The sequence below is a fragment of the Agelaius phoeniceus genome, chromosome 9 (assembly GCF_051311805.1).
Source record: "Agelaius phoeniceus isolate bAgePho1 chromosome 9, bAgePho1.hap1, whole genome shotgun sequence".
Classification (NCBI taxonomy): domain Eukaryota; kingdom Metazoa; phylum Chordata; class Aves; order Passeriformes; family Icteridae; genus Agelaius; species Agelaius phoeniceus.
The window spans coordinates 32,327,339-32,340,605 of NC_135273.1; the positions used below are offsets into that span (position 1 = coordinate 32,327,339).

Consider the following 13,267-nt stretch of genomic DNA (forward strand, 5'->3'; position numbering starts at 1 on the left):
TAGCTTTTGTATTTTTCAGATTCTGTGCTGCTTTAGTGTGCAGTTCTGAGCTTCACATTGAGGGATGGTGAGCTCTGTGCACAGAGCAGGGAGACAAAACAATTCCTGCTCTAGCTGGGGACCAAGGACAAATGATCCAAATCTCAGCCCAAGAGCACAAACACCGTGGGCTGGAGAGAGATAAACAAGGATGGGACTGCATGGGCTAAAGCTGGAATGGAACAATGAACTCCAAGATGCAAATGGAGCAGAACTGATCAAAGTGAGAGACCCCATGGCCAGGTGTCCATTTTTGTGACCATTTTGGTTCACCCTGGGTGCAGCCCTGGCTGGGCTCTTGTGCTGCCCAAGGTGGATCCATTGAGGAGATCCTTTTAATAAATCCCTGCTTTATTCTTTAACTCTGTTCTAGGTCAGCCTTCTCAAGGCATCAGCTCAGACCAAGCTTTTTTGTTGCCCCAGGAACTCTTCTAAATGACCCTGGGATACGGGAAATTACCCTGGCAGTTAGGAAATGACCCTTTACCAAGAAAACCTGTTGGCTTTTTGTTTGTTTGTTTGTTTGTTTGTTTGTTTGTTTTTCTCTTGGCTTCTTGGCTTTTTTCTTTTCCACCCTGGCTATCAAGAGCTTAAGGTGCAACTCCATAGCTGGAATTCCTCAGCACACCAACCCAGCTGCCTCTGCAAAACCGCAATCAAAGCCACGAGAAGCTTCCCATGAAGGGAGGTGCCCCAGGAGTGATCAGCACCCATCTGTTAATTGGAGGACACGTGAACAGCAAGTGCCAGCGTGGCTGGGCTCTGACACAGCCTGGTCCTTTTAACTCTGCTGGTGACAGAGCCACTGGCACTGCCACCAGCAGCCTGGCCAGACGTGCCAGGGCTCTGCCTGGTAACGAATTTCCCTTCGTGTCCTCCAGATTTGTGTCCTTTTGGAGCTGCCTGGTAACGAATTTCCCTCCTTGTCCTTCAGATTTGTGTCCTTTTGGAGCTGTCCCCAGCGGGGGAAAAGCATCACTCAATCTTTTTTTTATTATTTTTGGTCTTATCTCACAGCTTGGTGACACCACAGGTAGGTTTGCTGGGAGTATTTCAGAGGGTAGGAAAGTCTCGTGGTGTGGGAGCAGAAGGAGGGAGGCAGAGAGTAATTCACAGTTCATGCTGCTGGGCTGAAGTTAGGCTCTAACTTTTGAGAGCCTGGCACAATGTTAGAAATCATATGTAATGTTAATTGTGTGCATGAAAATAGGCCTCTGCTCAGCTCAGGAGCACCTAAGGTGATCAAAAAGGTTTCTGTTTTCTTTTAGGCAACACTGATTTAACTAACAGCCTTCCTCTGAGGTTCTACCAGTTTCAGCTCATGGGATCCTTCTGTTTACAGTGGGTTCTGGTAGGAAAGCTAAGGAATAGAGAAACACAAAAAGTATAGACAGAGTCATAGCCCAGCCACACTAAACATGTTCCTTCCATAGCATAAACTCCCCCTTTAGGTTAATTCCCTCTGTGAGACAACTGGCCCTGTCTGGGATTATCCCAGTACTGGTTCAGTTCTTGTCTTGCATAGCTGGTTCCCTTCTTGCCATTAAAAATATTAAAAAGGCTCCAGCCTAGTTCCAGATCTGTACAATATAAAAAATTCTTATGTGGACAGCAAAGTAAACTGAAATTGGGAATTCCCTCCACTTTCCCAGCCCAGAAAATGATATGTGATCTCCAGATCTGTGAGGAACCTAACACATCCCAACCAAGCAGAAACAAACATTCACATCAATTCCAGCGACAATAACAACCAACAATAACAACAACAGCAGCAGCCGTGCCACGGTTTTGCTCTTGTGACTCTTGCTGCTGCTCCTATTGCTATTATTACCATCATTATCATTATTTTTTGCTGTTGTTGTCACTATTATCATTCACACAGGCACGAGATGTGGCTGCTCATGACAGTCCTGCTCCTGGTCCAAGCACCCACGAGCTCCAAAGGTGCCACCAAGCAGAAGAAGGCTCTGAACCCCGAGGCTCTCATGAACGTTGTAAGCCAGGAGAACTCTGAATTCCCTGTCTGAGGGCTTGGGCACGTTCAGCTGGAGGAGAGGGAGGCTTGGAGAGGGCTGGTGTTGTTGGGCTGCTGCGATATGACGCTGCCTCCACACCATCATTAACCAGCTCCTCCTCCCAGCAGAATTAATGCAATCACAGCAGGGCAGTTAGGGATGGGGATAATCCCAGACTGGATTTGATCAGATATCTCCCCAGAGGGTAGAAATTTGTGTGTGGCTCCTCTCCTTCAGCAGCAGCAAGTCGCTCAGGGCCATGTCCAGGTGAGCCCTGAGAGGCTCTGAAGCTGGGATATAAGATAAAATTGCTGCATTTAATCTTTCCTGCCAACCTCATAACAAAGCAACCTGTGGGCAGGACCACAGCTGGATTTTCCACAGTCTGTGGAGTTCTCAGCATGAATAAAGCTCAGGCAGAGCCTCTGGAGCCCTGCAATGGATCCTGTGGGATTTATCCCAGTGCCCTTCCAGTCAGCCCAGCTCGGCAGGTTTATCCCTCTGCCCCACCACCTTATCTGCCTGGCTCATCACCCGGAGCCTGATGTGACACGTGTGGCAGGCGGCAGGAAATCGGTGCCAGATATCTGTAAAGCAGGGTCAGGCATCAGGAAATCCTTTTGGTTTCAATGGTTTCAGTAAATCTTTCTGGTTTCAACAGTTTCAAAGCCCTGCAGCTGCCAGCTCCCCTCCTTGCCCATGGCTGAGCATCTCCCCTTCCCCTGGGCAGGTCACTGGGGCAGGGTTGGGACAGAGCAGCCTCTGCCACAAAAAGCCCTCAGCTGATCCAGAGACAGCCTGGGCAAAGACATGTCCCACAACTTTGATTTTACCATGCCAGATGGTAAAAGTCAAGTTCTTATCTCCTCAAGTCAGATAAGCACCTTCGCTATGGAAAGTTTCCCACCTGGGTTTTTCTTCCCCCAGAGCCAAATCATCTGCCACAGAGGGTACCCCAGTGAGGAGTATGAAGTGCTGACTGCTGATGGCTACTACATCCACCTGAACAGGATTCCTCACGGAAGAGAAAAGCCTAAGGACAGAGGTACAGCTCGATTTCACTCAGAGCCAGCCAAAAATAAAAGCCCTGAATGTCAGCAGGGGAATGGATGGACCTGGACAGGCCGGGGGAATAGTCTTTGTTAAAGCAAAAATACTGAATCCGTGGGATTTCTCCAATTTACACTCAAAGCTGCAGCACCAGGAGACATGGCCAAAATGCACATTTTGCATGTCCTCTGGCAGTGCAAGGAAGAGGCTTTACTGCCCTTAATTTGAGGTGAGTGAATAGAGAGAATGTGCTTTGATGAAATGTGCTGTTTCCTTTGCACCCAGGGGCCAAGCCAGTGGTGTTTCTCCAGCATGGGATACTTGGAGAAGGCAGCCACTGGGTGGAAAACCTGGCCAACAACAGCCTTGGCTTCATCCTAGCAGACTCTGGCTACGATGTGTGGCTGGCAAACAGCCGGGGCACCAGCTGCTCCCGGAGACACCAGCACCTTTCAGCGGACCAGGTGGAATTCTGGGATTTCAGGTGGGCTGGAGTGTGTTACAAAAGCCTGGCAGAGGCTCTCTGCCTGTCACCAAGCTCTAGGCAGAGGTGGGGGCCCCTGGGCAGGCAAGTCAGAGCAGCTAAGCCCTGGCACAGCCTCCCCTGGCGAGGATGGGGCACCTGAGCAGACCTGCCTGCTGACACAGTGCCAGCTCCTCCCTGCAGTGCCGAGAGCACAGGGCACTGCCACCTGCGTGGGGACACACAGAGACACCAGCCCTGCCGCCCCAGGGACCTCACTGAGCTGCCCATGAGTGTCATTGCCACCTCCCCTGCTCCTAGACCTTGTTGTTGCCCTTTTTTCAAGCTGCCACTGCCTCTCCAGAGCAGAATCCCCAAGCTCATAAAGAGGCTTTTAGAAAAACCTCACACAGCAGGTCTGCCTTTCACCACCTCCCACCAACAGGCACACAGGCAGGAACCATTGCTCCATTCCCCTGGGGGAAAGAGCATCCCAGGGAGCAGAGCTGGTGCTGTAATCCTGGTGGGAGCCAGCTCTGGCTGGGTATGGCACTGGAATGCTGGCCAGGCTCTGCACAGTCTGTTTACTGCTCACCAGGGCCGTGGGAGGGCTAAGCCCTTTCAGGGCAGGATGATGCCATGGCAGGAGGGATCCATGCCAGGAATTCTCCCCTGGAAAATCAGCCCCAGATGTGGAGCTGGGCAATGCAAGGCAGCTCAGGGGAAGTTGCTGCCTCACAAGCAACATCCCCCTCCTGTTTTGCAGCTTCCATGAGATGGCAATGTTCGACCTGCCGGCTGCCATCGACTTTGTGCTGCAGAAAACGGGGCAGAAGCAGCTCCACTACGTTGGATACTCCCAGGGCTGCTCAATTGGTGAGTTCCAAAGGGTCACCCACCACCTAGACTCAAAACAGTCAATTTTGGTGGTTTTGTCAACAGAAAGCAGAGGGCTCCCCTCCTCGTGGGCTTAAAAACCACTGACGTGCCCGATCAGCCAAGGGAATAAAGGTGTTGCCTCCCTTTGGGCATCTCTTGCACCAACATTTAGCAGGAGAAGGTGGCAACAGATCTCAGATTTCCAAGTGGAGATAATCAACTAAACAGAGCTGGGTGCAAGTGAGCCCTCAGATTAAGCACCTGAGGAAAGATGGAGCAAGCCTGAGGTTGTTTTTTCTGTTTTCTCAGCGTTTATTGCGTTTTCATCCATCCCTGAACTGGCTCAGAAAGTCAAAATGTTTTTTGCCCTGGCTCCAGTAGTGTCACTCAAGCACAGCAGAAGTCCATTCATGAAGATGAAGTTCCTCATGGACAACCAGCTCCAGATGATTCCGGTAAGGGATTTACTCCACACCCTTCTGCCCCAAAATGACTGCTTCTAGAGAAGGGATCAAGCCCAGACACAGCCCCTGGGGCTCTCTGATGCAGCAGAAAACAGTTAATTCCTGCTGGTTTATTAGCACAGACACAATTCAGGCACACACACAGTCCTGGATGGCCTTGTTGAGTGCATTTCTTCTTCCCATCTGTAGGATACACGTGGTCTTTATTTGGGGGCACATGGGAATAAATCACACGGGACTCCATTTTCTTCATGGTGGGAAAAGCCTCTTCTTTAGTCACATGAGTCCTTTTTGTACAGTTTTACAGACCTCATGTGTGACTCCAGATGGTCAGTAGCTTTCTTGACAATTACTTTTATTGGTTATTAACAAGTTGTTATTCTGTATTCCTTGGTCACTCAAACCCCTGGTGTGTATGTGCAAGAAAAGTTGTTTGTGAAGAGGTAATTTTAATTTTTTTGTCTGTGTGAAAAGAGTTTATACAGGTGCTGGTGGTTTTTTACCCAGGAATAGATTGTTATGTTAAGGAATTGCTCACACCAGGATTGCTTCACATGGGAACTTGCACAGTGCTTGCTTCCCTTAGAAGAAATGACAGGCCAGCCAGAGCAGGCTTGATTTTACAAGGCTTTTTTTTATAATTTTTCTACCTTGCTGCAACAAGGGCACTTGTAGGGGCCCTAGACCAAACACCTGAAGAAGAGCAGCTTTGCCCATGTTGATTCCATGAAAAACAGATCCAGTGCTTGGGGGAAGTGGGGGGAAAGAGGAGAGCTGTGAATATTGATTTCCCTGGTGTGCGTTCAGTCAGCACCAACTCCTGCAGTGAGCTGTGCACATCTCCATGGGGCAGGGGCTTGATTCCTGGGTATTCCCTTTACTGCCTGGCTGGTGGGGCAGCCCAGGGGCTGGGCTGCAGGGAGGGGGGACAGGGAACAGCCTCAGTGTGTCCCTTTGCTCCCGCAGCTGCTGCTGGGCAGAACGGACGCATCCCTGCGCATCAGGCGGCTGTGGCGCTTCCTCCCCGAGCTCTGCAGGCACACGCTGCTGCACAGGCCCTGTGCCAACCTCCTCTTCCTGCTGGGGGGCTACAACGAGAAGAACCTCAACATGGTGGGTGTGCTCTGTGGGGACAAAGGGTCACTGTTGTGTCACCCACCCTGCCCAGCCTGGCAGCAAACAGACCCTGCGTGGGCAACACGTGTCCCCCTGCCACCTGCTTTTCCTCCCTGGGACAGGGAAAGCCCCCCCAGGCTTTCCACGTGTCCCCCTGCCACCTGCTTTTCCTCCCTGGGACAGGGAAAGCCCCCCCAGGCTCTGCTGGGTAAATGTCAGTGGGCAGGTGTGGAAGTTTGCAGGCAGTCCTGACATGGGAAGAGACGAGAATCTTGACTCCGTGCTAAATCACAAGGCTGATTTATTGTTTTATGGTATATATGTTATGTTTATACTAACAGAATAGAAGAAAGGATTTAATCAGAAGGCTGGAAGGGAGAAGGGAAAGGGAAAGGGAAGAGGGAAGGGGAAGAGGGAAGGGGAAAGGAAAGGGAAGGGGAAAGGAAAGAAAAGAAAAGGGGAAGGGAAGGAAATGGGAAGGGAAAGGGAAGGGGAAAGGAAAGGGAAGGGGAAAGGGAAAGGGAAAGGGAAGGGGAAAGGAAAGGGAAGGGGGAAGGGGAAAGGAAAGGGGAAAGGAAAGGAAAGGAAAGGAAAGGAAAGGAAAGGAAAGGAAAGGAAAGGAAAGGAAAGGAAAGGAAAGGAAAGGAAAGGAAAGGAAAGGGGAAAAGGAAAAGGGAAAAGGAAAAGGAAACTCATGACTCTCAGAGAGACTGAGACAGCTGGACTGTGATTGGCCATTAATTAGAAACATCCAACATGGACCAATCAAAGATGCAACTGTTGCATTCCACAGCAGCAGATAATTATTGGGTTTGTTTTCCTCTGAGGCTTCTCAGCTTCTCAGGAGAAAAATCCTGGCAAAGGGATTTTTCAGAAAATATCATGGCTACAGCCAGGTGGCCCTTGCCAGCACCTCTGAATTAGGGCTGCCTGTCACTGTGACCAGCCTGGCATGCAGCCCCTGCTGTACCCACCTGCTGAAGCAGCCTCTGGGTGACCTCAGGCAGTCACTGAGGCCTTGGGCACAGCCCCTGAGCCCAGGGAAGGTGTCTCACAGAGCTCCTCCCCATGCTGGCTCACAGCATTGGTTTTTAATGAAAATTATATCCCTGAACCTGGTCCAGCTTTTCAGGCAGTGTGACTCAGCAGTGGCAGCTCTGGGAAACACCTGGCAGCTGCCAGTCCACTCCCATCCGCTGGAAAGCACCCTCAGCTGGGATTTGTTTCCTTGCAGACACGGCTGGATGTGTACACATCGCACTATCCAGATGGCACCTCGGTCAAAAACATCATCCACTGGGCCCAGGTAGGACCCCTGACACACACACCCCCCTGGGATGGGCCCTTCACTGAGAGCCAGGAGAGACTCGAGAGCTCAGGGGCCCCAGACACTGGGAAAGTAAAGGCAAGAAATGAGAAGAGGTGCTGGATGCAGGATGAGCTGCCCTGGTGCCTCTGGGGACCAGGGAACACTGCAGTGTGTGTCCTGTGCTGGGCCAGGCAGGACAAGGGACAGGATGGGGAGGCCACAGATGGATGTTGGACCCCCCCAGGAGTCACCAAAGCAGAACTTGGGGACACCATGAAGCCCAAGGAGAAGTTGAGAGAACTGGATAAGGAGGAAAATGGGGACCCAACAATGTCTCCCCCTGTCCAAAGGGGTCCTGGACACCCTGGAGATGGACTCTGCAGCTTCAGCACTGGCCCTGCTGGAAATGGGGTCAGGCTGGAGAGCCCCACCCATGTGCCTCCTTGCAGAGCCAAATTATTGGTAATGGAGGCTGCAAAAGGACAATCAGGCTGTTGGAGGAGCTGCAGCAGCACCCTGCACACACAGCTGGTGGTGAGCAGGATTTCAGAGGGGCGAGCACCAGGGCAGCCAAGGAGTCATGTGGAGCACCTTGGCTTGTCAGCCCATGGCTAGGGACAGGCATGGAGCCAGAGGGCAAAAAGCCACCCTGTTAAAAAAGGTGGGATGCCATCTCCTCCTGCAATGTCCCACAGGTGAGACACCAACACCTCTCCTTGTCCTGCCTGTCCCCAGCCAGCTGGCATGGTTGGAGATGGGCACATGGAGGGCAGGGACTTCCACAAACTCTTTCTGAGCACCCTCTCATGATGGGTGCCTCGAGGGGGGCGTGAGATACAAGACCCATGCAGCAGCAGATCCATCTTCTCCCAGCAGATCCATCCTTCCACAGCAAATCCATCCTCCCACAGCAGGTCCATCCTCTCCCAGCAGATCATTCTTCCACAGCAGATCCATCCTCTCATAGATCCATCCTCTCCCAGCAGATCCATCCTCTCACTCACAACAGGTCCATCCTCTCCCAGTAGATCCATCCTCTCACAGCAGATCCGTCCTCTCACTCACAACAGGTCCATCCTCTCACAGCCAATCCATCCTTCCACAGCAAATCCATCCTCTCCCAGCAGATCCATCCTCTCCCAGCAGATCCATCCTCTCACAGCAGATCCGTCCTCTCACTCACAAAAGGTCCATCCTCTCCCAGCAAATCCATCCTCTCCCAGCAGATCCATCCTCTCATAGATCCATCCTCCCACAGCAGATCCATCCTCTCCCAGCAGATCTATCCTCTCATAGATCCATCCTCTCCCAGCAGATCCACCCTCTCTCCCCAGGTGATAAAATCGGGAGAATTCAAAGCCTTTGACTACGGCAGTGAGAACCGCGCTCGGTACCACCAGGTAGGAGCTGCCATGGCAGTGCTGGCAGCTGGAGGTGCTGGGGGTCTCTCCAGGGTGCTGCAGGGACAGAGTGGCTTCCCTGACACCTGAGAGCCCCCCGTGTCCCCCAGGACACCCCGCCCCTGTACCGCCCGGAGGAGATGCCGGTGCCCACGGCGGTGTGGTCAGGAGGGCAGGACTGGGCAGCGGACTGGAGTGACGTGCTGCAGCTGCTGCCCCGCATCAGCCACCTCGTCACCTACACCCACATCCCCGACTGGAACCACTGGGACTTTGTCTGGGGCCTGGACGCCCCCAGGCGCCTCTACAGCAGCATCCTGAGCCTGATGGAGGGGTCCCGGTAGAGCAGCAGCTCCCGGTGGCCTGGCCCCTGTCCCTCAGCTGAGACAGCCCCAGGAGGGGCTGGGACACTGCCTGCTGTCCCCTCCTTCCTGCTGGCCTGACACACTTGTGGTGATGGTGCTTTCTACGCATCCCTTGGTTGCTGGGTCTCTCCTCCTTGCTTGGGAGCTCCGGTGGCACCGTGCTGGGAGGGCAGCACCAGAGTAAGCCGAGGCACTGGAGGAGGCAGGAGCCACTAGCCCTGCTGGGAAGGGCCCCAACATGATGGTGCTGACCCAGGGACACATGGGGACCCTGCCATGACCCCACGGTGGGCTGGGGATTAGAGCAGCCAGGCTGTGAGGAGGTGAGAGGCAGCTGGGCCTGTGGGGGAACAGGCTGAGAGCAGCCCCCAGCTATGGCACACAAAGGAATCCAGGGAATGCATGAGGCCAAATCCTTCTTGGCAGCAGCAACAGCGGCTCTGGCCCCACATTGCAGCCCTGGGGGTTCAGGATTTGGAGGATCCTTTTTCCCCAAGACAAGTCCCCAGGAAGTGGAAGGTCTCCATCTGGGCCAAGCCAGGCAGCTGCCTGCATTATTGGGGCAGGGGCTCAGGGGCCAGAGGTCCCCAGGAATGGCTGCTGGGCTCAGCACCAAGGCACTGGGAATGATCATCCCTCACCCCTGGGAGCTGTTGACCCCAAATGCCCTGGGCTGGGTTGCAGGGCTGCCATCCCCCCGGGAAGGTGCTGCCAGGCTGATGTCCCCAGCCCGTCCCACCCTGCTGCTTGCTGCAAACCCGGAGGTGAGGAAAATCCCTCCTAAATAAATACTCAAAGGGGGTTACAGGAGCCTGTGCTTTGACACTCTCAGCTCTTCCTTGCATGTGAATATTTTCTGGCAGCAGGGACGCAGGCCAGCTGGTAGAGCTGGGTGGCAATGCAGGCTCTCCAAGGGTCCCAACTGGGAGTATCCCAGTACATCCAGTACCCTACCCCACCCCTGGGCAGGGGGCAGGAACCCTTGCTGGCAAAAATAACCCCACCAGACAGCCTTGGGAGTGGAGAGTTTTATTGTATCCATGAAAGTTTGGGAATCACGAGTGGGCGGGAGCGCTGGGACTGGCCCTGGGGCAGCTCTGCTGGGATGTGTGCGGCGATGGGCACCCACTAGCTCCTCCAACTCACCAGGCTGGCCGCCACCGTGTAAGGTGGATGAGCGGGAGCAGAATGGGGAGAGGAGGAGGGTGGGGTGGTGGTCCCAGGGCTACCCCAACTCCAGGGGTGTCCCCTCTCCCAGCCCTGCCCTCCGTGGGTGCAGGCAGCCGGTTCATCACCGCACCGGGACCCCATCCCTGCCTCCCTCCATCCCTTCCTTCCTCCTTCCCTCCCTGCCGGGGCTCGGGCCGCTCCAGGGGCGGTGCCGTTGGCGGGGGGCGGTGCCGGCGGCGGCGGAGGGCGGTACCGGCCGGCGCGGGCGGCCATGGAGGGCAGCGGGCCCCGGGTGGTGGCGGTGGGCGCGGGGCTGGCGGGGCTGGGGGCGGCCCAGCGGCTCCGCGGACGCGGCTCCCTCCGCCTGCTGGAGGCGGCGGCCCGCGCTGGCGGCCGCGTCTGCACCCGCCCCTTCGGTACGGGCGGCGAGGCCGGGGCAGGCTCCGGGAACCGGGGGTGGGCGGCATCGGGGGGCGGGCCCGGGCCAGGGCGGGGGGCGGCGGTACCGGGATGCGGGAGCTGCTGCACCTGACCCCCGGCCCGTGGGGCCGGTCCGGAGTGGGCCGGACACGTGGCGGGGGTGGCCGGTCCCGTGAGCACGCGGGGACCGAACGGAAGCCGCTCACGGGGGGCAGCGGGGGCCGTTTCGGGGCCACGGGGAGCGGGGGTCCCGCTGCGCCCCGAGCGCTCCTCGCCGGGCACGGCTCGGCGTGACCCGCTCTCCCTCCCTCCCTCCTTCCCGGCAGCGTCGGGGCTGGCGGAGATGGGGGCACACTGGATCCACGGCCCCTCGCCGGGAAATCCCGTGTTCTGCCTGGCCTCCCAGTACGGCCTGCTGGGCCCGGAGGCCGCCCGGGAGGAGAACCAGCAGGTGGAGGCGGGCGGCCACCCCCCGCTGCCGTCCGTCACCTACGGCAGCTCGGGCAAGGTGCTGAATCCCAAGGCAGTGCGCGAAGCCCGCGACCTCTTCTACGCCCTCCTGGCCTCCACCCGCGCTTTCCAGGGCTCCAAGGAGCCGCCGTGGCCCAGCGTGGGGCAGTACGTGCGGGCGGAGATCGCCCGGACGGTGCCCACCATGGCGGGGGGCCAGGAGGATGCGCGGCGGCTGCAGCTGGCCGTGCTGGCCGCCTGCCTCAAGCTGGAGTGCTGCATCAGCGGGACGCACAGCATGGACCTGGTGGGGCTGGAGCCCTTCGGGGAGTACGTGTCGCTGCCCGGCCTGGACTGCACCTTCCCAGGGTAAGCGCGAAGCTGCGCAGCGGGACGCGGAGGAGCGATCCGGGGCCGCCCCGTCTCCAGCGCTTGACTCCTCCCACAGTGGCTACAGCAGCTTGGCCGAGCGCCTGCTCTCGGATCTGCCCGAGGGCACCGTGCTGTTCAACAAGGCCGTGAGGACCATCCACTGGCAAGGCTCCTTCCGTGAGGAAGGCGACGATGGCGGCAGGGTTTTCCCCGTGCGGGTGGAGTGCGAGGATGGAGATGTCTTCCTCGCTGACCACGTCATCGTCACTGTCCCGCTGGGTGAGGACACCAACACCTTCCCTTGCTCTGCCCTTGCCCTCCGGCCAGATGGGCGAGCGGAGGGCAGGGATTGCCTAAACCCCTTCCCAGCCTCCCCTCTCCCGCTGGGAAGAGGTTGGGAAGGGGTTTGGGGAGCTCAGAGCATCTCAGACACCATTTAGGAGCCCAGCTGACAGCTGCCCCGTTGCCTGCCCGGACTTGTGGCTGCAGGTTTCCTCAAGGAACGGCACCAGGAATTCTTCCAGCCCCCCCTTCCCGAGCGGAAAGCACAGGCCATTCGCAACCTGGGCTTCGGCACCAACAACAAGATCTTCCTGGAGTTCGAGCAGCCTTTCTGGGAGCCCGAGCAGCAGCTCCTGGAAGTGGTGTGGGAGGACGAGTCGCCCCTGGAGGAGCCCGACGCTGACCTGGAGGCCAACTGGTTCAAGAAGCTCATCGGATTCGTGGTGCTGCAGCCGCCAGAGCAGTAGGTGACGGGGGATTTGGGGCATCCGGGCCGCTGGTGGGCATGGGGAGGGGGTAGCAGCTTTCAGCCCCGCCTTCCCGCCCCAGGCACGGGCACGTCCTGTGCGGCTTCATCGCGGGGAAGGAGTCGGAGCACATGGAGACGCTGAGCGACGCCGAGGTGCTCAGCGCCATGACCCACGTCCTGCGCACGATGACAGGTGCCCGCCCCTGCCCGCCCTGCCCGCTGCCCCGGGGGGATCTCCCGATCCTATCCCTGAGCCCCATCCGCAGGGAATCCGGACCTGCCCGCGCCCAGGAGCGTGCTCCGCTCCCGCTGGCACAGCGCTCCCTACACGCGCGGCTCCTACAGCTACGTGGCCGTGGGCAGCTCGGGGGACGACATCGATGTGCTCGCACAGCCCCTGCCCGAAGACCCCCGGGACCCCCGGGTGAGGACTCAGCCCCAGGGGGTGCGGTGGGGACAGACAGACAGACACACGGCGGTGGGGACAGGAGCACAGGGAGGTGGCACTGCTGACCCTCTGCGGGGGTCACCCAGTGCTCGGGTCACCCGCTGGGCTCCACGGGGGAGGGGGCATTCCCACAAAAGTCGTGAACAGGCGGCTCCTCCCAACCTTCCCAGCCTCCTAAGGAAGGGGAAGTGCCCGTCCTGGGTTTGTAAAGCGGTCGTGCCCCCGCGGGGTGCCGGAGCGCGGGGGGTGAGGCTGTTGTAGCCCAGCCCCGCGGCCCCTGCGCTCACCCCCCGCCTCTCCGCAGCCCCTGCAGCTCCTCTTCGCCGGCGAGGCCACGCACCGCACCTTCTACTCCACCACCCACGGGGCGCTGCTGTCGGGGTGGCGAGAGGCCGAGCGACTCAACCAGCTCTTCCAGGCGCCGGTCCCCGCGCCTCAGTCCTGAGGCGGCAAAATAAACCGCGGTGCTTTGCCCTTCGCTCTCCTTTATTGAGAAACCTCCGCGCCGGCGGCTTCTTCCTCTCGGTGGCGGGGTGGGTGCGGCGGGGCTGGCTCC

At 57.4% G+C, this 13,267-nt stretch overlaps 2 protein-coding genes across 2 annotated transcripts; both read left to right on the plus strand.

Annotated features, from left to right (window-relative positions):
* Nucleotides 1-940: 940 nt before the first annotated feature.
* On the plus strand, nt 941-9,887 carry LOC129122989 (lipase member M-like). Its single transcript, XM_077183581.1, has 10 exons — nt 941-1,072; nt 1,922-2,033; nt 2,982-3,099; nt 3,390-3,588; nt 4,334-4,443; nt 4,756-4,901; nt 5,877-6,023; nt 7,261-7,332; nt 8,670-8,735; nt 8,846-9,887. The coding sequence occupies exons 2-10, from the start codon at nt 1,929-1,931 to the stop codon at nt 9,077-9,079; spliced, it is 1,197 nt and encodes a 398-aa protein (XP_077039696.1). The 5' UTR covers nt 941-1,072; nt 1,922-1,928; the 3' UTR covers nt 9,080-9,887.
* Nucleotides 9,888-10,156: 269 nt separating this feature from the next.
* Nucleotides 10,157-13,184, plus strand: PAOX (polyamine oxidase). Its single transcript, XM_054637201.2, has 7 exons — nt 10,157-10,686; nt 11,017-11,509; nt 11,589-11,791; nt 12,002-12,257; nt 12,344-12,456; nt 12,530-12,687; nt 13,016-13,184. The coding sequence occupies exons 1-7, from the start codon at nt 10,542-10,544 to the stop codon at nt 13,154-13,156; spliced, it is 1,509 nt and encodes a 502-aa protein (XP_054493176.2). The 5' UTR covers nt 10,157-10,541; the 3' UTR covers nt 13,157-13,184.
* Nucleotides 13,185-13,267: the final 83 nt, after the last annotated feature.